Here is a 26,275-nt window from a genome sequence, read left to right as displayed (position 1 = left end):
ATCCATGTCCGCTGTGATCCATAGTAAAGTTTCAACTCCTTGAATTTTAAACAAGGAATCACTGTGTGTTTGTGTGGCTAAAGGCTGAAGCTTCCCAACTCCATTGTTCTACTTTGACTTCATCAATATTAATTGAACAAATTGCAAAAGATTCAGCAACACAGATGTCCAAAATACTGTGTAATTATGCAGTTAAATCAGACGAGTTTTAGCTGTGTGTGTGCGCAGCGCTCACATTTCCTAACAGCCCATGACGTCACACGTACACGGCATCCTTATGCGACGTTTTAGAGAAAATAGTCCCGGGAAATTTAAAATTGCAATTTAGTAAACTAAAAAGGCCGTATTGGCATGTGTTGCAATGTTAATATTTCATCATTGATATATAAACTATCAGACTGCGTGGTGAGTAGTAGTGGGTTTCAGTAGGCCTTTAAAACCCTTCTGAAATCTGCTCTACGGTGAAGTCCAGCCAGTAATCGCATTTTCAACTACAACTCCCACAATCCTTCAGGAGCGAAACACCCGCCTTCTGCTTCCGGCCTGAGCAACTGGAAAAGATGGCATCTGACACAGGGCGATACAGAGGCGCTGTCAACAAAAGCAAAGATCCCTCCGGACTTCTCATCTCCGTCATAAGGTATTTTTTTGAAACACACTTTTTCCAATTCATCAATTGGTCGTCGTTTGCAATGCATTTTGTGGCCGATCGCATTTACGGATGTTCTGAAATGAGAATGCTATCCTTCCTGTTAGCGTCGTAGTGTCCTTCCTGTTTGACTCAAGCAAATGTGTGTCAGCTAACTGTCAATTTAGTATTATAACCTTTTGTCTCCCCTTAAGCTGATTATATCTTTACTGTGCGGGTGTTTTACGCGCTTGTCTCTTAAAATACCGTTTAAAGAGATCAAGTAGTGCCAGCTATTTTACACTACCATTCACACGACTATCACCAAGTCAACATTATACAGTGTATACATACACACACACACACACACACACACACACACACACACACACACACACACACATACACATACACATATATATATATATATATACATATATATATATATATATATATATATATATATGGGCTTCACGGTGGCAGAGGGGTTAGTGCGTCTGCCTCACAATACGAAGGTCCTGCAGTCCTGGGTTCAAATCCAGGCTCGGGATCTTTCTGTGTGGAGTTTGCATGTTCTCCCCGTGAATGCGTGGGTTCCCTCCGGGTACTCCGGCTTCCTCCCACTTCCAAAGACATGCACCTGGGGATAGGTTGATTGGCAACACTAAATTGGCCCTAGTGTGTGAATGTGAGTGTGAATGTTGTCTGTCTATCTGTGTTGGCCCTGCGATGAGGTGGCGACTTGTCCAGGGTGTACCCCGCCTTCCGCCCGATTGTAGCCGAGATAGGCGCCAGCGCCCCCCGCGACCCCGAAAGGGAATAAGCGGTAGAAAATGGATGGATGGATGGATGGATATATACATATACAGTGGGGCAAAAAAGTATTAGGCAGCCACCGTTTGTGCAAGTTCTCCCACTTAAAATCATGACAGAGGTCTGTAATTTTCATCATAGGTACACTTCAACTGTGAGAGACAGAATGTGAAAAAAAAAATCAAGGAATTCAAATTGTAGGAATTTTGAATAATTTATTTGTAAATTATGGTGGAAATAAGTATTTGCACACTTCAAACAAGGAAGATTTTCTGGCTCTCACATCAATCATCAATCAATCAATGTTTATTTATATAGCCCCAAATCACAAATGTCTCAAAGGACTGCACAAATCATTACGACTACAACATCCTCGGAAGAACCCACAAAAGGGCAAGGAAAACTCACACCCAGTGGGCAGGGAGAATTCACATCCAGTGGGACGCCAGTGACAATGCTGACTATGAGAAACCTTGGAGAGGACCTCAGATGTGGGCAACCCCCCCCCCTCTAGGGGACCGAAAGCAATGGATGTCGAGCGGGTCTAACATGATACTGTGAAAGTTCAATCCATAGTTGCTCCAAGACAGCAGCGAGAGTCCCGTCCACAGGAAACCATCACAGACCTTTTGATTGATTGATTGATACTTTTATTAGTAGATTGCACAGTACAGTACATATTCCGTACAATTGACCACTAAATGGTAGCACCCGAATAAGTTTTTCAACTTGTTTAAGTCGGGGTCCACGTTAATCAATTCATGAACTGTAACTTCTTCTTTAAGAAGCTCTTCTGTCCTCCACTCGTTACCTGTATTAATGGCACTTGTTCGAACTCGTTATCTGTATAAAAGACACCTGTCACCAGCCTCAAACAGTCAGACTCCAAACTCCACTATGGGCCAAGACCAAAGAGCTGTCGAAGGACACCAGGAAAATAATTGTAGACCTGCACCAGACTGGGAAGAGTGAATCTACAATAGGCAAGCAGCTTGGTGTGAAAAAATCAACTGTGGGGCTCCACGCAAGATCTCATCCTGTGGGGTCAAAATGATAATGAAAACGGTGAGCAAAAATCCCAGAACCCACGGGGGGACAGGGTGAATGACCTGCAGAGAGCTGGGACCAAAGTAACAAAGGTTACCATCAGTAATACAATACGCTGACAGGGAATCAAATCCTGCAGTGCCAGACGTGTCCCCCTGCTTAAGCCAGTACATGTCCAGGCCTGTCTGAAGTTTGCCAGAGAGCTCATGGGAGAATGTCATGTGGTCAGATGAAACCAAAATAGAACTTTTTGGTATAAACTCAACTCGTCGTGTTTGGAGGAAGAATAATACTGAGTTGCATCCCAAGAACACCATACCTACTGTGAAGCATGGGGGTGGAAACATCATGCTTTGGGGCTGTTTTTCTGCTACGGGGACAGGACGATTGATCCCTGTTAAGGAAAGAATGAATGGGGCCATGTATCGTGAGATTTTGAGCCAAAACCTCATTCCATCAGTGAGAGCTTTGAATGGTTGATCAAATACCTATTTTTCACCATAATTTACAAATAAATTCTTTAAAATTCCTACAATGAGAATTGCTGGATTTTTTTTCTCATTCTTTCTCTCACAGTTGAAGTGTACCTATGATGAAAATTACAGACATCTGTCATCATTTTAAGTGGAAGAACCTGCACAATCGGTGGCTGACTTAATACTTTTTTGCCCCACTATATATATATATAACAATAACATTGTGATCATTGAATGTGTGTACAAACATAGCATGCGTCTCCCACTTATTATTGGGGTGGTACAGCTCGGCTGTGTCAGCAACTTGAGGGATCCAGGTAGGGCAGTATGGCCTTTTTTTAATGTCTCGATATTCTTACGGGTAGCCCACATATGCGGTCCTCTCCAAGATTTCTCATAGTCATCATTGTCACTGTCACCAACTCCCCACTGGGGTGAGTTTTCCTTGCCCTTATGTGGGCTCTACCGAGGATGTCGTTGTGGTTTGTGTTGTGGTTTGTGCAGCCCTTTGAGACACTGGTAATTTAGGTCTATATAAATAAACATTGATTGATTGATTGATAATCACAGCATTATGATTATTATTTGTGTCTACATTAAAACATTCTTCTTCATACTACATTAATATATGGTACTTTTAAACTTCCATGCGGAGAAGGAAATCACAACTAAGTCAATTGACCACAACTGTATTTATTAAACAGTTATTAAGCAGCGGCACAAACATTCATGTAATTTCCAAAACAGAAAGTGCAAGATTGTCAGAGACATTTTAAGTGTCAAATAAAAATGAGCTGCATAATAGGAAATCAAATAGTGTTCGTCCTTCGCTATGTGGTAGGTTACTACGGACTTTATTAAATTATATTTTTTTCATACGGTGTTGATGTGGAATTGTTTGCCTCGGCATTTTGATGGTGTGGCACCGAACGGAGATGTTGATATGCAGTTTGAAGCGCTCTTCATTCTCTAGCGGGTGACTTTTCAAATAATGCTACATATAAGCATATATACACATAAGCAGTAAAGCTACTTTTTATAGAAACGCTTGTGCCGTATGCTTGACTTATTACGGTTGTCTGTTCGACATATCGATTCCTAGAGCCCAAAAAAAGTCTGCGGGCTATAGAGCGTTTTCCGTTCGGGCTCCAGTACTCTGGAATGCCCTCCCGGTAACAGTTCGAGATGCTACCTCAGTAGAAGCATTTAAGTCTCACCTTAAAACTCATCTGTATACTCTAGCCTTTAAATAGACCTCCTTTTTAGACCAGTTGATCTGCCGCTTCTTTTCTTTCTCCTATGTCCCCCCCTCCCTTGTGGAGAGGGTCCGGTCCGATGACCATGGATGAAGTACTGGCTGTCCAGAGTCGAGACCCAGGATGGACCGCTCGTCGGGACCCAGGATGGACCGCTCGCCTGTATCGGTTGGGACATCTCTACGCTGCTGATCCGCTTAAGATGGTTTCCTGTGGACGGGACTCTCGCTGCTGTCTTGGATCCGCTTGAACTGAACTCTCGCGGCTGTGTTGGAGCCACTATGGATTGAACTTTCACAGTATCATGTTAGACCCGCTCGACATCCATTGCTTTCGGTCCCCTAGAGAGGGGGGGTTGCCCACATCTGAGGTCCTCTCCAAGGTTTCTCATAGTCAGCATTGTCACTGGCGTCCCACTGGATGTGAATTCTCTCTGCCCACTGGGTGTGAGTTTTCCTTGCCCTTTTGTGGGTTCTTCCGAGGATGTTGTAGTCGTAATGATTTGTGCAGTCCTTTGAGACATTTGTGATTTGGGGCTATATAAATAAACATTGATTGATTGATATTCCCACTTGAAGCCAAACCGCCGCCAGATGTTGTACCCCCTGCGGTTTTTCTTGGGAATTACTTCTTCCTTCATTCGCACCTTTTTTTCTCTCGTATCACCACTCGCACGGCTCTGCTAGCATCGCAGCTAACGATGAATCGCCCAACCCTAGTTCCAGGTTCGATTCCCCGCTTCGGCCATCCTTGTCACTTGTTACTTTACCCACCTGCCATCCACATGGTTTAAATATGATTGATTGATTGAAATATTTATTTCAAACCTGCACAGTACAACAAAACACTTTTTTTCCTTTTCTTTTTTACATTTTGGCAGAGATAATCATGCAAGGCTTGAAAAGGGGTTGAATGAAGCAGATGCTTATAATATCCCAAACCCTCTCACTCATTACACATTTAACATAAACAATATAATACAAGAACAATACTATCTCATCAAAAACAAGAACAACTTTTGTACACTAACAATTCGATAGTACCACTGTTACTATGATACAAGACGATACAAAACATACACACGCACACACACAGGCCCAAACACTGTCTGACCATACACCTCTCTCCCGTCGCTCTGTGCTGAGGGCATCACTCTCTTTCCTCCTCGTACTTATTCAGTACTTATTTTTTAAACAGTGTTTTAAATTGAATCATGTTAGAACACATTTTTAACTTGTCCCCTAAGTTGTTCCACAGACTAACTCCACGCACTGAAATGCACATTGATTTTAAAGTGGTTCTAAATTTAGGAAAACATAATTTGTGGTGATCATCTCTATCATGGAATAGGTTCTGTATATTGGATGGTAGAGAGTTTTGGGATGCCCTAAACATAATTTGAGCAGTTTTAAAATTGATCACATCATTCAGTTTAAGTTGCTTTAAGTCCATAAATAGTGGATTTGAATGATGTCCGTAGTGAACATTGGACACAATCCTGATAGCCTTTTTCTGCAGAGTGACCAAAGGCTGAAAATGTGATTCATAACAATTTCCCCAGACTTCAACACAATTGTTTAAATATGACATAATAAATGAATGACAGCAGAGCATCGGTGTTCAATAAATGACAAGATCTCCTCATCATTCCAACACATTTAGCAACTTGTGTCCTCAGGTAACTTATATGAGGCTTCCATGAGATATTTTCATCAATTACCACTCTTAAGAAAGAATTTTGTTGAACATATTCCATTGGTGTATCATCAATAACAATCCAGATCGGTATATTACTTTTGCTATTGCTAAAGAGCATTATTTTGGTCTTCTTTAAATTCAGAGACAATTTGTTCGTATTAAACCAAGTTTTTAACTTTATCATCTCCTCAGTTACAGAGGCCAGAAGTTGCTTCACGTGGTCACCTGCACATGTAATTGTTGTATCATCAGCAAAGAGGATGAACTTCAGCAATGTTGATACTTGACATATTTCGTTGATATATATTATATATAGTGTGGGTTCCAGTATCGAGCCCTATGGGACTCCACAGGTTATGTTCATGAGTGTAGATTGATGTTGGTCCATCTGAACAATCTGCTGTCTCTCATTTAAGTAGCTCTCCAGCCATTTCCCTACCAATCCCCTTATGCCATAGTTTTCCAGTTTATTTACCAAATTCTGGTGGTCAATGGTATCAAAAGCCTTTTGCAGGTCAATAAAAAAATCCTATAACAAATTTATTCTTCTTGATACCATTAGTAATGTTCTCTATTAAATCAATTAAAGCTAATGAAGTTAACCTATTTTGTTGGAACCCATATAGACAATCAGATAATAATTTGTGCTTTTCAATGAAGCCGCGAAGTCTATTATCAAATAATTTTTCCAATGTTTTAGATAACTGTGGCAGAAGGGAGACGGGCCGGTAATTTGTGAAGTGGTGTTTGTCTCCAAATTTGAAGCTGGGGATGACTTTTGAGAGTTTAATTTGTGAAGGAAATTGCCCAAGTCGAAAAGATCAATTGCAAATGTGTTTGGATGGTTTGATGATTTCTTCCGCTACGTTCTGGACCTTCCTCATGTCGAGGTCATAATCATTGGTACTTTAACTTTAACTTTGAATGTCACGTGATGTTTTGTTCTTGCTTTTCTGAATAACCTCCAATACTTCCTTTTCGATAGTCTGAGTAAGGGACATCGAATAAGGATTTTTTGCAATAAATTCCATGGGCTGTTCATCATCAATTGTTTTTTTTTTGCCAGTTTAGGTCCAATATTGACAAAAAAACATATTGAGGCCGTCAGCAATCATCTTTGTGTCACTTATGATTTGGTGGTTCTTAACAAAAAACTTAGATATTGGGTTTCACTTTGTAAAAGCACTTTGAGTCACTAGAGAAAAGCGCTATATAAATATACGACCTGCTCAGTGGGCTAGTGGTTAGATTGTCCGCCCTAAAATCGGTAGGTCGTGTCATACCAAAGACTATAAAAATGTGACCCATTACCTCTCTGCTTGGCACTCAGCAGGGTTGGAATTGGGGGTTAAATCACCAAAATGATTCCCGGGCTGCTCACTGCTCCCCTCACCCTGGGGGGGGACGGTGACAGGTCAAATGCAGAAGATAATCTCAACACAACTAGTGTGTGTGTGTGTGTGAAAATCATTGGTACTTTAACTTTTATTCACTTCACTTATTCCGTTCAGGACTTTGTCCAGCAGCGATGACGTCCAGGACAGGGAGACAGAGAAAGGCCGTCTTGAGGAAGCTTTTGAAACATGTGACCGGGATCTTGATGAGCTCATCGTCCAGAATTATGCCGAGCTCACCACCGCCATCAGGACGTACCAAAGCATCACCGAGCGCATCACCACCTCTCGTAACAAAATTAAGCAGGTAGAGTGTTAATTTACCAACGCACAGCCGAAAAAGTGAGTATTTCACACTTTGTTTTGCAGGTAAAGGAGAATCTGCTGTCCTGTAAGATGCTGCTGCACTGCAAACGGGACGAGCTGAGGAAGCTGTGGATCGAAGGCATCGAACACAAGCACGTCTTGCAGTTGCTGGATGAAATTGAGAGCATCAAGCAAGTGCCTCAGCGCCTGGAGGCTTATATGGCCAGCAAGCACTACCTCCATGCCACGGATATGCTGGTGAGTCATTTAGAGGAAATCACACTCAAATGTGTGGGGTTTTTCCTTAGCCAATATCGCACATCTCAACAAATGAACATATTTAAACATGCATTTGATTTGTGGTTAGGTTGTAAATAAGTTGTTTAGTGGGGCATGGTGCACATCCAGTATTAACAACAATAGTTCTGCCTTGGAGACAGATTTTTTCCATCCTCTTGCACACTAAACACCCAATTTGTAGCTTGGTGTCTATACTAGTGCGGCGTGACGTTGTGCAAGTGCGTTTGATGTGTGTTTTTAAAGCAGGGGAGCATTCAGGGTGGCAATACGGAATAAAACGACCAGACTCTGTGATGTCTCTCTTCCACTGTCAATCCCACAAATTCTGACTTTGGCAATAATTAGTTTGCTTGAATAGTTATCTCCTGTAGACTGTGAGTGGTGGCGGTGAGCACAAAAGGAGCGCAAAAATCCTCTTGGTGAGGGCGGAACAAAGCGAAACTTCCTTCAACCTGCGCTCAGTGGCTTTGACAGGTTTTTGTATAGGAGTTCAAAGTGAGTCGGATGCTTCGTTGCCTCCCGGAAAACTTAAAATATGCTTTATTTAATTGATCTGGACGTTACAAAAGTAGTGTAACCGATTTATTTCCTGGAAAGTGGTGGCTTTGGTCAAACTGAAAGTGTGTTTGAGAAAAGCTTATCTCAGAGAATTACAATTCTTCTCAGTTCTCTCTGCAGTCATAAGCCTTGTGATGTTCAATAAAAACCACACCGGTTTCTCTCCTTTTCTTTTCTTTCTGCACGTCAAATGTATTTTAGTCAATTTTTATTAAAGGTCAAAGCGCTCGCCTGCTCTCACAGTATGACTTCAAATCTTTAAACAATCTTATAAAGATGCCAGATACAGAAATACAGTATGCATTGGTTTGTTACTAAAGCTCTGCAACTGGTATTCTACAAATGTACAGTATTCAGCACTTTCTCTTATGTGACCCTTTTTATAGAATAACTCTAAACAAAATGAGCATTTATTTGTCCCAAAGACAAAAAGCACCACGTGGCAGCTCCATATACTTTGATCTAGGGTTGTCCCGTTACCAATAATTTATTACCGGTACCAAAATGTACATCGATACTTTTCCCTCAAAAAATGTTTTAATATTGGCTTTATTTGAACAGAAAATCTTACAGTATATTAAACACTAACAGTCAAAGAACACTTTTACAAGGTTAAAATGTAAATATAAATAAACACATTGGGTTTTTCTTGTTGCACTAAAATAACAATTTACAGTTTTCCATATTACATTTAGTCTACCATAATCAAGGATAAGGTTAGAATAGAACAGAAACTTTTACTGACAATATATTAAATTATTCACCTACTCAGTGGCCTAGTGGTTAGAGTGTCCACCCTGAGATCGGTAGGTCATGAGTTCAAGTCCCGGCCGAGTCATACCAAAGGCTATAAAAATGGGACCCATTACCTCCCTGCTTGGCACTCAGCATTAAGGGTTGGAATTGGGGGGTAACTCACCATAAATAATTCCCGGGCGCGGCACCGCTGCTGCCCACTGCTCCGCTCACCTCCCAGGGGGTGATCAAGGGTGATGGGTCAAATGCAGAGAATAATTTCGCCACATCTAGTATGTGTGTGACAATCATTGATACTTGAACTTAAGATTTATGGTTGCCACTCTGCCTGGTCTGTGCTTTAAGAAAAATACAATTATTAATTATAAATTACATACTAAAAACAAAACTATGGATACATGTACACAGATAAGCCATGTAGCAGGTAAAACACACATGTGTTAAAGATAAAACACAAATTGTAGGAATTTGGATCAAAATTCACTCATTTCACTTCAAATTAGTTGACACTAATTGGGCGCTCCTAACCCCGCTAATATTTGGCATCAAACCAAGCAGTTGTGTGCGCGTCTACGTATCCACCTGTGCAGAGTAGGGGAGCTGGTTAACTTTTGAGAGTAGTGAATGTGTGTTTGTGAGAATGGTAATGTGTTGGCTAAGTGACGTCAGTGAGTGAGTGAGCGTGTAAAGAGAGAGACAGGGAGCGCGTGCACTGCGCCGTGGAAAGATGAATGTGTCCGGTTGTGTCCTGCAAAACTAATAATAAAGCAACCAGTTTGTCAGGAATTTTGACCTGAAAGCAGAGCTTAGTAGATCCATTGCCGGGTAGAGTGAAGGGTATTACCCACAACAAAAATATCAACCCTGAAGGGAACGTCCGCCCTGTGCTCTTTGAACACTCCTGGGCTCTAAACTAGACAACCCAAAACCTCTGACAAATGGTTGAGTGTTCAAACCTATACTTTTAATCCACTGATCACCGTGTCTGGGAGTTCAGTTTACTTGATGTTAGAGCGCACAGCTAAGATGGATTGATGCTACATATCGAGATTTAAGTATTGGCGCAAGATGTTGATACTCTTTATCCCTGTGTAGGTGTCTGCCGTGGGGTCCCTGGAGGGTCCCCTGCTGCAGGTAGAGGGTCTGAGTGACCTACGCCTGGAGCTGCACAGCAAAAAGCTCAACATCCACCTGGTGCTCATCGACGAGCTGCACCGCCACCTCTATATCAAGTCCACCAGCCGCCTGGGACTTAAGAAGGACAAGAATGCAACGCGTCTTCTCGGGTAGGACCCCTAGCTGCGTTTGTTTGACAGATAATAAAAAAAAAAGTGCAATGCTGAAAGAGACAGCAAGTAAAATCATCCTGTTTGCTGCATCTGAGGTGCTGATCCTTTTTTGTGCATCTTTTAAGTCACAAAGTAGCCTTTTGCAAAGTTGTGACCTCCTTGTTATAAGTTCTTACTTTGCTGAGACGACCAGGGGAAAGTTGCCAGTTATTTTCGGACCACCTACCTACAAAAAAGCAATTTAAGCTTGTGTAACTTGTTGCTTTTTTGCATATATTTTGCATGATAGTGCACCTGCTCAATGGCCATGGGGTTAGAGCAGTGGTTCTTAACCAGGGTTCGATCGAACCCTAGGGGTTCGGTGAGTCGGCCTCAGGGGTTTGGCGGAGCCCCTGCAAGATACACCTGACTCATTGTGTAAATAAAAACTTCTCCCTATTGGCGTATTATGGACACCCCCAAACAATGTTCTCCCTAATTTTCCATCTAATTTGCAGGTGTGTAATTTGATGTGAGTTCATGCATTGTGTTGGTTTTGTTCTTTGAACAAGGTGATGTTCATGCACAGTTCATTTTGTGCACCAGTAAAAAAAAACTCTGTCTTGAATTTGAAAAACATTTTTATTTTTCACTAAAGAAGGGTTCGGTGAATGCGCATATGAAACTGGTGGGGTTCGGTATATTCAGCAAGGTTAAGAATCACTGGGTTAGAGTGTCCACCCTGAGACTGGAAGGTCGTTAGTTCAAAGTCATACCAAAGACCATAAAAATGGGACCCATTGCCTCCCTCAGCGACAAGGATTGTAATTGGGGGTTAAATCACTAAAATCTTCACTGCTCCCCTCACCTCACAGGAAGTGAACATGGGGATGAGTCAAATGCAGAGGATAATTTCACCACGCCTCGTGTGTGTGTGACTATCGTTGGGACTTTTTAACTTTAAAGATTTGGTAGATATGTACTAAAAGCCTCACATGTGCAGCACAATCAATTTCAGTACTTAGTTTTTTGTCTTCTGCATGTGGCGGTGAAACTTATTACTTACTTTGGTTTGTTTACGTGCGTGTGTGTGGGTGAGGAGTAATTAAGGCGACGGCAGGTCAGCAAGTTACAGTGATTTATTACTGCAGGTCAGCCAGTGACAGGCCTCCCTGCATTGTTTTCCTTCTAACAACAAAGCCAGCCCTCATACAGCCCACTCACTTAGCAGTCTCACTGTGTTCACAGCGCCTGAGTTTTAAGGGTCTAAATTGCTCCCACCTCCAGCTTAAGGCAGGATAAATAGCTCATTGGGAGGCAGAAGCCATTCCACCCACAGGGGTTAAACAGTAGATTGATACTGCAGGTTTGTTTTTGTATGAAAGCTTGCCACTTCCTGTATGACACCAATTTGATTCTTCTCTGGCAGCTCTGTCGGCAAAGACGCATCATCTCCGATGCCGGTGTTGGACGTCAGCAACATTTCCACACCGCGAAAACATTTGGATTCATCGCAATTCAGTACGCCAGGATCAAGCAGCGGTATGCATTAAAACATATCTGCTCACAATCAATATCTCACAAACCTCATCCGACACATTCTCAAAAGACAACACTAGAGAGAGCAGTGTTAATTCTGACAGCAATTTTTGACCTAGTTTTAGTCGTAGTCTTTCGCCGAAAATTTATTTTAATTTTAGTCATATTTTAGTCATCTAAATTGATTTAATTTTAGTCGACTAAAAGTACGGTACATTTCGACGGCTGAAAAATAAAGTATGAAAGTTAACGCATCTTTGAAGTTGTTTTGAAACCATCTTTATGAAGGTTTTTGCACAGCGTCTCAAAAACTAAATTCACAACAAAACCTGTACTCCATGAATATATCAATCAGTAAATTCCACACTAACTTTACTGTGTTATTTTATCTGAAATTAAGCGTTTTTTTTCCATTAAATTATTATATGAAGTAGGGCTGGGACATATGGCCTTTTTCTATTATCTCGATATTCTTGGGCAATATCGCGATACGTGATATATATCTCGATATTTTGCCTTAGCCTTGAATTAAGACTTGATACATATAATCACAGCACTATTATGATTCTATGTGTCTACATAAAACATTCTTGTTCAAACTGCATTAATATATGCTCATTTTAAACTTTCATGCAGAGAAGTAGATCACAACTAAGTCAATTGACCAAAACTGTATTTATTAAAGTTATTAGCAGGTGACTTTTCAAATGATGCTATATATTAACAGTAATACTACTTTTGGTAGCAACGCTTGTGCCGTACTCTTGACATATTAAAGTTGTCTATTCGATATCTTCCCACTTGAAGCCGAACCACCGCCAGATGACGGACCCCCTGCTGTTTTACTGTGGAATTAATTATTCCTTCATTAGCCACCTCTTTCTCTCATATTACCACTCGCACGGCTCCGCTAGCATCAAAGCTAACGTTACCCATGCTGCTAGCTTTCTCCTGTGCAAGGGCGTGTACGTATGTGACGTTTGAATTGACAGTATGTGACGTGTGTAAGTTTGTGCGCTTGCTGTCTGTGAGAAGGAGACACAAGAAGGAGTGGGAAAAGCCTGTAGTTTAATGCCCGCAGCTAAAAGCAACTCCGTGAGAATGTATCCTCGAATATCACGATATAATCATTTTCTATATCGCACATTTTCTCTCTCTATATATAGGGACGGCGTAGCGCAGTGGGAGAGTGGCCGTGCGCAACCCGAGGGTCCCTGGTTCAATCCCCACCTAGTACCAACCTCGTCACGTCCGTTGTGTCCTGAGCAAGACCCTTCACCCTTGCTCCTGATGGGTGTTGGTTAGCGCCTTGCATGGCAGCTCCCTCCATCAGTGTGTGAATGGGTAAATGTGGAAGATTTTTTAAGTTTAAAAGGGGCTTCACGGTGACAGAGGGGTTAGTGTGTCTGCCTCACAATACAAAGGTCCTGCATTCTTGGGTTCAATCCCAGGCTCGGGATCTTTCTGTGTGGAGTTTGCATGTTCTCCTCGTGAATGCGTGGGTTCCCTTCCGGGTACTCCAGCTTCCTCCCACCTCCAAAGACATGCACCTGGGGATAGGTTGATTGGCAACACTAAATTGGCCCGAGTGTGTGAATGTGAGTGTGAATGTTGTCTGTCTGTCTGTGTTGGCCCTGCTATTAGGTGGCGACTTGTCCAGGGTGTACCCCGCCTTACGCCCAATTATAGCTGAAATAGGCGCCAGCGCCCCCGCGATCCCAAAAGGGAATAAGCGGTAGAAAATGGATGGATGGATGGATGGATATATATATATATATATATATATATATATATATATATATATATATATATATGTATATGTGTGTGTGTGTGTCTATACATATGTATTTATGTACGTACAGGACAGTACAGGCCACAAGTTTGGACACATTCTCATTTAATTGCGTTTTCTTTATTTTCATGACTATTTACATTGTAGATTGTCACTGAAGGCATCAAAACTTGGAATGAACACATGTGGAGTTATGCACTTAACAAAAAAAGGTGAAATAACTGAAAACATGTTTTATATTCTATTTTCTTAAAAATAGCCACCCTTTGCTCTGATTACTTTTTTGCACACTTTTGGCATTCTCTTGATGAGCTTCCCAGGGGTAAACATGAACTCCAACATGCAGTGTGGCTTCAGACTGTCCCGGTACATGTTGGAATTAATGCAAAAGTGCTGCTGGCACACGGAAGATGCAGTTCATTGAGTGGAAACGTGAATTTCAGCATGCGATCACAGCCGTAGTACATGTTGGAATTCATGTTTCCCTCAATGAACCGTGGCTCTCCGGCCCCTGACTCTACCACAACCATGCTTGACAGTGATCTTGCTACTTACTTTCATTAGATAATAAATCAGTACTGTTCTACAAGCTGTGCACTGACTACTCTGAAGTATATTCATTCTTAATAGTACTGTCCCTTGAAAAGATATACTGTAGCACAAATGCTTGCCGAAATGTGAGGGGCGACCCTAAATGTGATCAACCTAACGACAAGTGTGCTCGGTCTCTCATGTCGAGCGCGGGCTGTGATCGCAGGTTTATTGGCACCATGCTCATATTAATGATAATGAAGTCATTAGCAACGATGCAGCTTCCAGTCATTTGCATATCATTATAGGTTTGCATGTGCAAAGCACAGGGACTTTGCCTCATTTTGAGCGAACGCCATCTCTCCCCTGTCACAACACCCACAGCCGTCGAGGTAATATACGTTCGCCCTAGCCAACATCATAATCATCTTGTCCGCCTTTATCTGTGTCGTTTGTCATCCCGCGTTGCTGTCATCGCAGCAGGGGGTTTCTGCGGAGGCGTTTATAGTGTTCAGACTGGTAACTGACGCCGATAATGCAGATAACGACAACGCACAGGAACCAAAATTATGATATTTATGAAGAAAGTTTAAAATTTTTGTATTTGCATCGTTTTTTTCAAACCAAGCTCACATTGCAAACTCTTCTGTATTTCTTCATTTATGTCCTCTTAAGGCACCACACTGTTGGCTAGCGCGCCATACATCCAAGCAGTAAAAGCCAAACCCCAGATTTTCCTAAATTATTCAAAGGGACCTGCAATTAACGCGCCTGGAGGCCATAAAGCCCTGATCTGCTAACACGGTGCGCTAACAGCTGTGGTCCAGCAGCACAGCAGCCCGCCTCCTCAGTGGCTTAAGCATGCCATTTTGCCTAATAGCATTAGAACCCCTCATCTGTAACTAGTAATTGTCATAATTATTACGCAAACTGCAACTGAAAACAGGGCAAAGAGGGACGACACCCAATGTCCATTAACTTGCCATGAACATTAAGTCCTCCTAACGTGCTTTGACAGGGGGATTGCGGTGACTATTCAGAAGAAAATTGGAGCCTCGCCTGCTCTCAATTTGGCCACTAATTTGGTTGTTTTTTATGCATAGTTTATGAAGAAGATGTAGCTTTAGGAAACACTTGAGTGTAACAATCAAATTTGTGAGACAATAAAGTTGTTACAAGTGCTTCCAGAAAACCTTTGGTATTTGGCATTCCGAATAAAGTGTACTGTCTTTATCATAAATTATTTCTGGACACCATGGAGCATTTTTAATCCCTTTTTTATAGCCTGAAAAATCTAACCCTTGCTTATATCTCCTGTAGTGCGTGAGCTTCAACAAGATGTGCGGGAGAACCAATTAGACTTCCCTGAGGTTGACCCAGAAGAGAACAGCGCAGAGTTCATGGGCATCCTTATAAAGGTACACACATACCTGTTATTGGCTCTATTTACCAAGGAGAAAGCTTCGACAAGCATCTTTGATCTGAATGTTCCTGTCACTCAGGCGCTGGCCAAGCTAAAGAAGATCCCAGAGACCATCAAAGCCATCATGGAGCGGCTGGAGCCTGAGCTCAAACAAATAGCCAAAAGGTCAACCACGCAAATAGCGGACCACGCCTACCAGAGAGGAGAAAACTTGGCTCAGGAGAGCCAACCAAGGTATTGTGAGATATATAATATAATATATTATAGTATAATATAAAAGCATATTGTTCAATTTAATTCCATTCATGCAACTCCAGTCCTGTAGGTGGCAGTAATGCTAGACTTTGTGAATTCTGTCATGACTTGACGCCAATGCAAGCAGACTGTAACATGGACAACTGAACCCTCAATATGCACTTTCATCTACATCTGCACCAAAGTTGAATTAGTATGTCCTTACCTAAACATGGTTTTTCCTGGCTCAAATTGAGGCAGAGGTGGTACAATCCTGACCATGTGCCAGAATTGTAAAGCAAAAAAATGGTATTTCTTTTCAATTTACAGTAATATGCTGTAAAGGACACAGTAAAATGTATTGTCCTTTTTATTATTAGATGGGTAGGTTCTGTAAAATCATAAATCAAGCAGATATTTAGTATTTATTTTTATTTTGACAAAACATTTTTGGAAAGTATGATAATATATTTTAATATATGTTGCAATAATGGATACTATTAAAGTTGAAAAGGCATGCAATTTCAAGCAGTACATGTATTTTTTTTGTTCAAAATGAAAACAATCCATTACATTTAGTGAGAAAATATTAAGTACTTTTTGACACATATCATTCCCAGGTGTTTGCGGGCCAGATAAAATGATTTCGTGGGCCAGATCTGGCCACCGGGCCTTGAGTTTGACACCTGTGGCCTAAGCGCTTGCATAAGAGAATGATGGGCTCATAGCTCGTGTGGTGCGGCCACTTTTGCTTGAGACACTCGTAGAGGATTCTTAAGCAGCCGTCAAACGCTCTGTGGACAATAATTTCCACATGTTGTCACCACCATGAATTATTACATTTTAACTGCCCATTACGTTAATTTCTCTGCTTTGTTTCACCTGGACTCTTCACTTTCCTTCTCGCTTTTTAAAGTGGTCGCTGATTTTGCATGCCACGAAGGAAACTTTTACACAAAATGCTTCAAATGTTTTCTTGGGGTAAGTCCTTTTAGTTGACCTTGTTCCAGTCAATCTGGACTTGTCATGAAACTCTACCTGATCCTATGCAAACTTCGAATAAATTCTTAAATCAATCAATCTATTACATTTCGTCAGAAAAGGTTGGATTTAGATCAATCAATCAATTTTTACTTATATAGCCCTAAATCACTAGTGTCTCAAAGGGCTGCACAAACCACTACGACATCCTCGGTAGGCCCACATAAGGGCAAGGAAAAATTCACACCCAGTGGGACGTCGGTGACAATGATGACTATGAGAACCTTGGAGAGGAGGAAAGCAATGGATGTCGAGCGGGTCTAACATGATACTGTGAAAGTTCAATCCATAATGGATCCAACACAGTCGCAAGAGTCCAGTCCAAAGCGGATCCAACACAGCAGTGAGAGTCCCGTTCACAGCGGAGCCAGCAGGAAAACATCCCAAGTGGAGGCGGATCAGCAGCGCAGAGATGTCCCCAGCCGATACACAGGCGAGCAGTACATGGCCACCGGATCGGACCGGACCCCCTCCACAAGGGAGAGTGGGACATAGGAGAAAAAGAAAAGAAACGGCAGATCAACTGGTCTAAAAAGGGAGTCTATTTAAAGGCTAGAGTATACAAATGAGTTTTAAGGTGAGACTTAAATGCTTCTACTGAGGTGGCATCTCGAACTTTTACCGGGAGGGCATTCCAGAGTACTGGAGCCCGAAATGAAAACGCTCTACAGCCCGCAGACTTTTTTTGGGCTTTGGGAATCACTAATAAGCCGGAGTCCTTTGAACGCAGATTTCTTGCCGGGACATATGGTACAATACAATCGGCAAGATAGGATGGAGCTAGACCGTGTAGTATTTTATACGTAAGTAGTAAAACCTTAAAGTCACATCTTAAGTGCACAGGAAGCCAGTGCAGGTGAGCCAGTACAGGCGTAATGTGATCAAACTTTCTTGTTCTTGTCAAAAGTCTAGCAGCCGTATTTTGTACCAACTGTAATCTTCTAATGCTAGACATGGGGAGACCCGAAAATAATACGTTACAGTAATCGAGACGAGACGTAACAAACGCATGGATAATGATCTCAGCGTCTTTAGAGATAAAAAAAAAAAGTGTGTCTGCCGGCCGGTATATCTACTTTTAGGAACACTACTACGAAACCTCACAATAATGATTGAAAGCTAAAAATGTTATGACAGACCGTCTCATTCAAATTTGACATTTGAATGAGACACCCACAATAGAATAGAATAGAAAGTACTTTATTGATCTTTGGGGGGAATTCAGCACCACAGTTCGCTCACAATAAACAATAATATTAATAAATAATATATGACATATATTATATATATCATATATAATATATGAATAATATAAATATATTCTACATATATTGTACATTTAAGTGCAGTCAAGAAGGAACGTATGCATTATACAGTCTGATGGCTGTCGGTATGAAGGACCTCCTGTATCGTTCCGTGTTACATTTTGGGAATCTGAGCCTTCCACTGAGCGTGCTCATTCTCTCCGCAAGGTCCGAGTGTAGTGGGTGGGAGGTGTTGTCCATAATGGCTAGGAGTTTTGATAGACTTCTCCTCTCTGACACCAACGCCAGAGAGTCCAGCTCCACTCCCACCACGTTACTGGCCTTCTCTACCAACTTGTCCAGTCTGTTTGCGTCCCTCACTCTCAGCCCGCTGCCCCAGCAAGCCAAGGCATACAAGAAAGCGCTCGCCACCACCGACTCGTAGAACATCTTCAACATCTTTGTACAGACGTTGAAGGATCCTAGCCTCCTGAGGAAGTAGAGCCGGCTCTGTCCCTTCTTGTAGAGGGCCTCAGCGTGTTTTGACCCATTCAGCTTGTTGTCCATGTGTACACCGAGGTATTTATAATCCTCAACCATGTCCACATCGACCCCCCTGGTGGAAAGAGAGGTCGCCGGAGTACTCCTCCTCCTTCCCAGGTCCACAACAAGCTCCTTGGTCTTCGTCACATTGAGCTGGAGGTGGTTCTTTCCACACCATGTGACAAAGTCCTCCACCAGTGCCCTGTATTCCTCATCATTACCATCCTCAATACACCCCACTATCGCAGAGTCATCAGTATATGTATATGAAAATAAAGAATGTGGGATTTACAATAATACCTATGAAGGATAAAACACTGAATATCGACAACATATTTTACAGTCAAGCGAAACAACCAAAATGCAACATACGTAGTGAAATATGAACGACAAGGGTACAAAAAACAAACTTAACCTACAATCTGAGGTATCTCATAGTGACCAAAGTAATTAATTAGATGACCATAGTAATTAGTAGTTTATCATGCAGATTCCAAGTATTAAAAGACTTAGTATAGTTGAAGACTTACTGTCATTAGAAAACATATCACATTGGCAGCTACACTTTCCATCTTAAAGATCTAAAACAATTATTTAGGAATGTCCGGCAGGCCAGATCAAAAAGCTCAACTTGCTGCATGTGGCCCCCGGGCCTTTATTTGCCCAGGTCTGGTTTGGAGTGTTCTGCAGGAGTCCAATGATCCCTTCGTATCATGCTCCATTTGGCAGAAATCCACTTGTTACGGCGGTCAACGTTACGCACCAAGTAGCGGGAAACAACACGATTCGATCTATTTTTTATTTGGTAGTTGCTTCAGGTCTTTATGGTGCCCTGCTGTCGATATAGCGCCTCCATAGTAGGCGCAACGCTGCAACTGCAGTTACAATACGTAGCTGCCGAAGAGGGACATCAATCGCTTAATCAAAGCGATTGATATCGCTTGGGTTGGGTGCGGCACAAAATGAGCTGGAGGCGGCCGCCGCGCAATTTTGAAAGCAGGAAAAACCCTGCCTAAAGCACTAACAATTACATTTTGTACAACAATTGATGATGTAAATATAACCTTTGCATAGGTAATAAACTACAAATACCCATGCTGTTGTCACACCAAAATGGTAAAGAATGACATACATTTCAATAGGGGTTGATGCATCAAAGCATATGCCATACATTTTAATAGGGGATGCCATACATTTTAATAGGGGATGCCATATCATAGCAAGTCCTTGTTAATATGCAAAAATCATGGCTGTCCAGTCAAAACATGTATCTCCATTTTGCATCAAAGCATATGCCATACATTTTAATAGGGGATGCCATATCATAGCAAGTCCTTGTTAATATGCAAAAATCATGGCTGTCCAGTCAAAACATGTATCTCCATTTTTCTTTTTCTTTTTCACCTAAAACAAAAACATTTATTATTTATTTGAAAAAACAACATTGGGGCCAATCCATGGAGTTGGTGCTAATTGTAGTTGCATGTAGTAACTCTCTCAAATTAAAATATATATATTTTTCCAAATTCTAAATCTGATAATAACTAGTGCTGTGTAATATTTTTTAAAGCAAATCTGATAATAACTAGTGCTGTGTAATATTTTTTAAAGCAAATATCAATAATGTCCTGTTTCTCAAGACCAATGCTGATTCAGATTTCTTTATTTTATTGCTAAATTTTTTTTTTTTTTTTTTACTGATAACCGACAGCTTATTTACATCAATTTTGAAGTATGTGTAAAAAAAGAGTAAAAAAAAAGGTGGATTTTACAAAGTGTACAGTATCTGTAGATGAGCCAGTATATTTAATAATGGTATGTAACAACTTTTTCAACCACATTTACTATACAGTATATTCTGGCATATATTTGATAACAAATTGAAGGGGAAAGTTTAACAAACATGACAAAGCACTATCTGAAGTATATAAATATACACCAGCAGGCGTCTTCTCAGGTTTTTAAAACACCTTCATAGCGATGTTTGCGTTTCCGCTTGCTGACATGGTTTAATGTGTTTACAGCCAATGTTTTTTCCGTCCTCATATGTTTGCAGAACATTTGGTGTAAATAGTATGTGAAAAGTCTTCCCCTGAAACAGTGAAGAAGTCCCACAAGATTGACTCCATGTTTGTTACAGCTTCACGGTGGCAGAGGGGTTAGTGCGTCTGCCTCACAATACGAAGGTCCTGCAGTCCTGGGTTCAAATCCAGGCTCAGGATCTTTCTGTGTGGAGTTTGCATGTTCTCCCCGTGAATGCGTGGGTTCCCTCCGGGTACTCCGGCTTCCTCCCACTTCCAAAGACATGCACCTGGGGATAGGTTGATTGGCAACACTAAATTGGCCCTAGTGTGTGAATGTGAGTGTGAATGTTGTCTGTCTATCTGTGTTGGCCCTGCGATGAGGTGGCGACTTGTCCAGGGTGTACCCCGCCTTCCGCCCGATTGTAGCTGAGATAGGCGCCAGCGCCCCCCGCGACCCCGAAAGGGAATAAGCGGTAGAAAATGGATGGATGGATGGAGTTTAGGGGAAGGTGACGATAGGCTTAGAGCACACACATCGAAAAAGAGAAGCACTTGATTTGATCACCTTAACCCAGTGGTTCTCAACCTTTTTTCAGTGATGTACCCCCTGTGAATGTTTTTTTTAATTCAAGTACCCCCTAATCAGAGCAAAACATTTTCGGTGAAAAAAGAGATAAAGAAGTAAAATACAGCACTATGTCGTCAGTTTCTGATTTATTAAATTGTATAACAGTGCAAAATATTGCTCATTTGTAGTGGTCTTTCTTGACTATTTGGAAAAAAAGATATAAAAATAAATAAAAACTTGTTAAATAATAAACAAGTGATTCAATTATAAATAAAGATTTCTACACATAGAAGTAATCATCAACTTAAAGTGCCCTCTTTGGGGATTGTAATAGAGATCCATCTGGATTCATGAACTTAATTTAAACATTTCTTCACAAAAAAAGAAATCTTTAACATCAATATTTATGGAACATGTCCACAAAAAAATCTAGCTGTCAACACTGAATATTGCATTATTGCATTTCTTTTCACAGTTATGAACTTACATTCATATTTTGTTGAAGTATTATTTAATAAATATATTCATAAAGAATTTTTTTGATTGTTGCTTTTTTTCAATAAATATATTTATAAAGGATTTTGAATTGTTGCTATTTTTAGAATATTTAAAAAAAATCTCACGTACCCCTTGGCATACCTTCAAGTACCCCCAGGGGTACACGTACCCCCATTTGAGAACCACTGCCCTAACCTACCTACAGCACAGTATGGGTAATCTCACCGCATTGGAGCATTTTTTTTTATTTGATCAGTTATCCGAAATATTTTGTAATGTTATCTGATTTATCGCTATGACATCAAAATTCCTAATATGGGCCTGATAATTATTGGTCTAATATTTTTTATGCACCGAATAATACACATATTGAAAGACTCAAATTGTGTACTGGCCAATCTCAAGCAACTTTATTTAATGTATGTACAATGCTCCTAAGCCAAATATGACCCTTTTTAGGAACAGGACTGAAAGTACCAGATGCGAGTTTTTAGCATAAAATGAGGTGGAACAGGGGTTAGTGCTTGTTCTTACACTATGAAGGTCCTGAGTTCAATCCCGGGTTCGGGATCTGTGTGGAGTTAACATGTTCTCCCCGTGACTGCGTGGGTTGGCTCTGGGTACTCGGGCTTCCTCCCATCTCCAAAGACATGCACCTGGGGATAGGTTGATTGGCAACACTAAATTGGCCTTAGTGTGTGAATGTGAATGTGTATGTTGTCTATCTATGTTGCCCCCGCGATGTGATGGCGACATGTCCAGGGTATACCCCGCCTTCCGCCCGAATGCAGCTGAGATAGACTCCAGCACCCCTAGCCACCCAGAAAGGGACAAGCAGTAAAAAATGGATGGATGGATGAGCAAATACATGAAATATATCTACATGGCATTTATGCTAATAGCATGTTGACATTAAGGACATTATAGTCATTCAACAAAACATTATGTAACATTGTAAAAAACCTATACAACATTATCAAGCAAATAAAAAAAAATAAGGAACAGGATTGAAATGATTTTAAATCCTTGCCTAAAATTTCAGACCATTTTTAGAAAAGCATTTATTCATGAGATTTTTGACACATATTGTATTTCCTTGAATTGCCGCCGGGGCGCTAATTATTTTAAAACCTTTTCTCACCCCTGCGCTTACCAAAGGCATGCGGTAAAAGTAAGCATGCGGTAATTATTTTAAAACATCTTCTCACTTCTGCACTTACCAAAGGCATGCATTAAAAATGTAAGTGTGATGTAAGGACACATTCATGAAAAGCACATTTAATAAAAAAAACTTTATTATGGTCTTACCTTTTATGTAACGCATGTGTCAAATACATACATACATTTGTGGAGACTATTAGGCTCTTGCCTTTCTATTTACTCGTTGCGCGCTTCCTAGTCACGTGACCGCCACAGTCCAATCAACTGTAGTTGTATGCCGGTAGCAGGAAGTGACTGGTATGCTCTTGCTCTTGCTATTTACTCTTTGGGAACTGGGTGCTCTCTCCCTGTCAGGTGACGAGGGACCTCGTCACGTGATGAGTGAGTTCCCCCACCGCCAACTCCAGCCGTGCCCTGCCTGTCCATCGGACTGTCGGCTCCACAGGTATATTAATAAAACATAGCTGCTTACTGTTCTTTTTAGCATACCGGTATTCAATAGCTTGGACCTTAAATCCTACTGAATAGCTCTTAATCTTCTTCCCTTTATGCAATTTCAAATTACCGGTATTGAAATCAGCCTCCTCCATTTAGAAAATGATGACAGGGGAAGTGTCACTCGTGACGTCACGAGTTTTACCCGGCTGTAATATTAAGCATGCACTAATTATTTTGTGAAGCCAGTTTGACCCGGCAGTAATTCAAAGCAGGCGCATACTACATGCCCGGCGGCAATTCAAGGAAATACGGTAGTCCAGAAATACAATTAAACACATGTCATATGTTTTAAATTACAGTCTATTTTATCAGGCAATCATATGTTCCAGTTTCTGGGGAGGCAAATTGCAGAGATTTGGTGCAATGACACATTTGCAGATCATAATTCAAGTTATTATTATTCATATTATTCATTTTAGACAGACAGTGACAAATTCTGTGAGGAGCACACGGGCTTGATAATAAGTACGATATGGCAGTGTTGGGTGCATCATTATATTATATTGCTTATTGCTTTTTTCTTAATCTTGCCTTTTGTGTGGGGAAAAAAGAAGCGATAGTCAACCAAGTATGAAACACTAACCTGTCACTCTCAATGAAAACACACTTTAAACCCTGACAAGTCACACTTTAACGCGCTTGAACACCTTCCCATCGGACGATACGCCACATCCTAAAAGCGCTCACGTCCCCGCCTGCAGGTTTTCTAAGTCGGCTGACGTCGTTCGGGGAAACCACATGTCTCAGTCCAGTGATCCCGAACCGTTTAAGAGCAGTGTCTCGCCTTCTGTTGGAGATGCTCTCATAGTTTTCAAAGAAATCCCCTCTGACCTCAATGCATTAGGCAGCCACGTTGCGCTGCTAGAATGGTGTGTGCGTGTGTGTGTGATTTAATTTTTGTCTTACTACCGCATTTGTACGTGCGCTCGCATGTTTTCTGCATCGGGTGCAAACACATCCAGTTTCTCCCTGTGTTCACTTCCACTTAAAGTCAAGACGTGTTGCCATGGCGACTCCAGCCAACATAGCATTTGTAGTCAACAATAGTCTTTTTACTGCACACTGTATTTTATGGCTATTACTAACATACAGTTGCGGTCTGAAGTGTGCATATCTTCATCATTGGAATTAATATCGGTCCGTTAATGTTTATTTGAGTGGGGTGAAATTACTGTACAACAATACACTTATTTTTTTCATTTAAAGAGGAACTGTACTTCTTGGGGGGATTTTGTCTATAATTCAAAATCCCTATAAAAGACAATACACATGTCTTTTTTAATGCATTCTAACTTGTAAATACATTTCTGCGTACAATGGAGCCAATGGGAGCCATGACGTCATTGAAGTCAAGTGAAATTAATTATATTTATATTGCGCTTTTCTCTAGTGACTCCAAGCGCTTTTACATAGTGAAACCCAATATCTAAGTTACATTGTAATCAGTGTGGGTGGCACTGGGAGCAGGTGGGTAAAGTGTATTGCCCATGGACACAACGGCAGTGACTAGGATGGCAGAACAGGGATAGAACCTGGAACCCTCAAGTTGCTGGTACGGCCACTCTACCAACCACGCTATACCGCCCCTATTGGGTTTATTCCAACCATAAACCCAATAAATACCCATCCAAAAAGTGCCAACAATGCACCATTTACATTTTTTGACCTGAATATTAAACAAGCATTAGCAATATTGTTATTACAAGCCCAAACTTCACGGACCGGAGATGGCGAGAAAGACTTGCGAAAGATAGTGGTTTGCAGTGCACCCACCCTTTTTTTAACCCTTCACGAGGATTACTCTTTATCTAAATGGGATTATATCAACATCCTAACAGCCGGCATCCCAGTGACAGCAGACATTGCACAGTAAATAATTTTTAATATATTTGTTTGCTCTCCTGAAGTCTGCAGTGAGTCGAAATCAATGATGTTTTTAAAGGAAAAAGTGAACGTTGTGATGCACCACTGTATGCCGATTGTAGCTGAGATAGGCGCCAGCGCCCCCGCGTCCCCAAAAGGGAATAAGCGGTAGGAAATGGATGGATGGATAGATGTATGCTTAAGATGAGCAAAATACGTAAATATTACATGTTATTACGAATATACCTGTTACTACATTACATACATGTATATAAAACCTTGATGGAAGTATTAGGATGATTTTTTAAGCACTTTATAGGCAGAATAGAGTGACTCCTATAGGCTGCGTTGTAAGCAGATTTTGACTCGCAAATTTTTTTATTAATTAGATTACATTTAAAAAAAAAAGGAAAAACGTGTACTTGTCTTACATTAGGATTGTGAATAATTTCAAAGACATTTTAGTTCCCCTTTACGGGTCAACGTTATACACATAAATTCAAATAAACCCGCACTAATATTTGAGTACATGTCCTTTAGCAAGTTAAAATTATTTTTGCAGTTATCAACAATTTTTATGACATAATTCATGCTGGATTTTTCGCCGTCCTTGTCAGAGTTCATTTGCTGGTGCTCCAGATTAAATTGTGGCAGGCCGCGACAAATAAATAAATATGGCAAAAAAACTGTATTTGAGCTAGTAGGTGTAATTCTGACCCTGTATTTAGTTGGTCGGTGCTTACATCCATCTTAATACTCATGTTTATTAGGTATGTAATGGTGTCGTAGATACCGCGGTTACAATATTTTCAGACT

The 26,275-nt window shown here is 41.0% G+C and overlaps 1 protein-coding gene across 1 annotated transcript in view; it reads left to right on the top strand.

Moving 5' to 3' along the window:
• The first annotated feature begins 486 nt into the window (after positions 1-486).
• exoc4 (exocyst complex component 4) overlaps positions 487-26,275 on the top strand; it is a 227,348-nt gene continuing 201,559 nt past the window's right edge. Inside the window, exons 1-7 of the mRNA XM_061912242.1 lie at positions 487-640; positions 7,430-7,619; positions 7,682-7,876; positions 10,328-10,518; positions 11,930-12,042; positions 15,683-15,780; positions 15,865-16,019. Coding sequence (XP_061768226.1) covers positions 561-640; positions 7,430-7,619; positions 7,682-7,876; positions 10,328-10,518; positions 11,930-12,042; positions 15,683-15,780; positions 15,865-16,019 — 1,022 coding nt within the window. The 5' untranslated portion in view covers positions 487-560. The remainder of the gene's footprint in view (positions 641-7,429; positions 7,620-7,681; positions 7,877-10,327; positions 10,519-11,929; positions 12,043-15,682; positions 15,781-15,864; positions 16,020-26,275) is intronic.

Source organism: Nerophis ophidion, linkage group LG10 (genome assembly GCF_033978795.1).
Source record: "Nerophis ophidion isolate RoL-2023_Sa linkage group LG10, RoL_Noph_v1.0, whole genome shotgun sequence".
Lineage (NCBI taxonomy): Eukaryota > Metazoa > Chordata > Actinopteri > Syngnathiformes > Syngnathidae > Nerophis > Nerophis ophidion.
The sequence above is the reverse complement of the archived record's forward strand: the minus strand, read 5'-3'. Positions and strand labels throughout refer to the sequence as shown.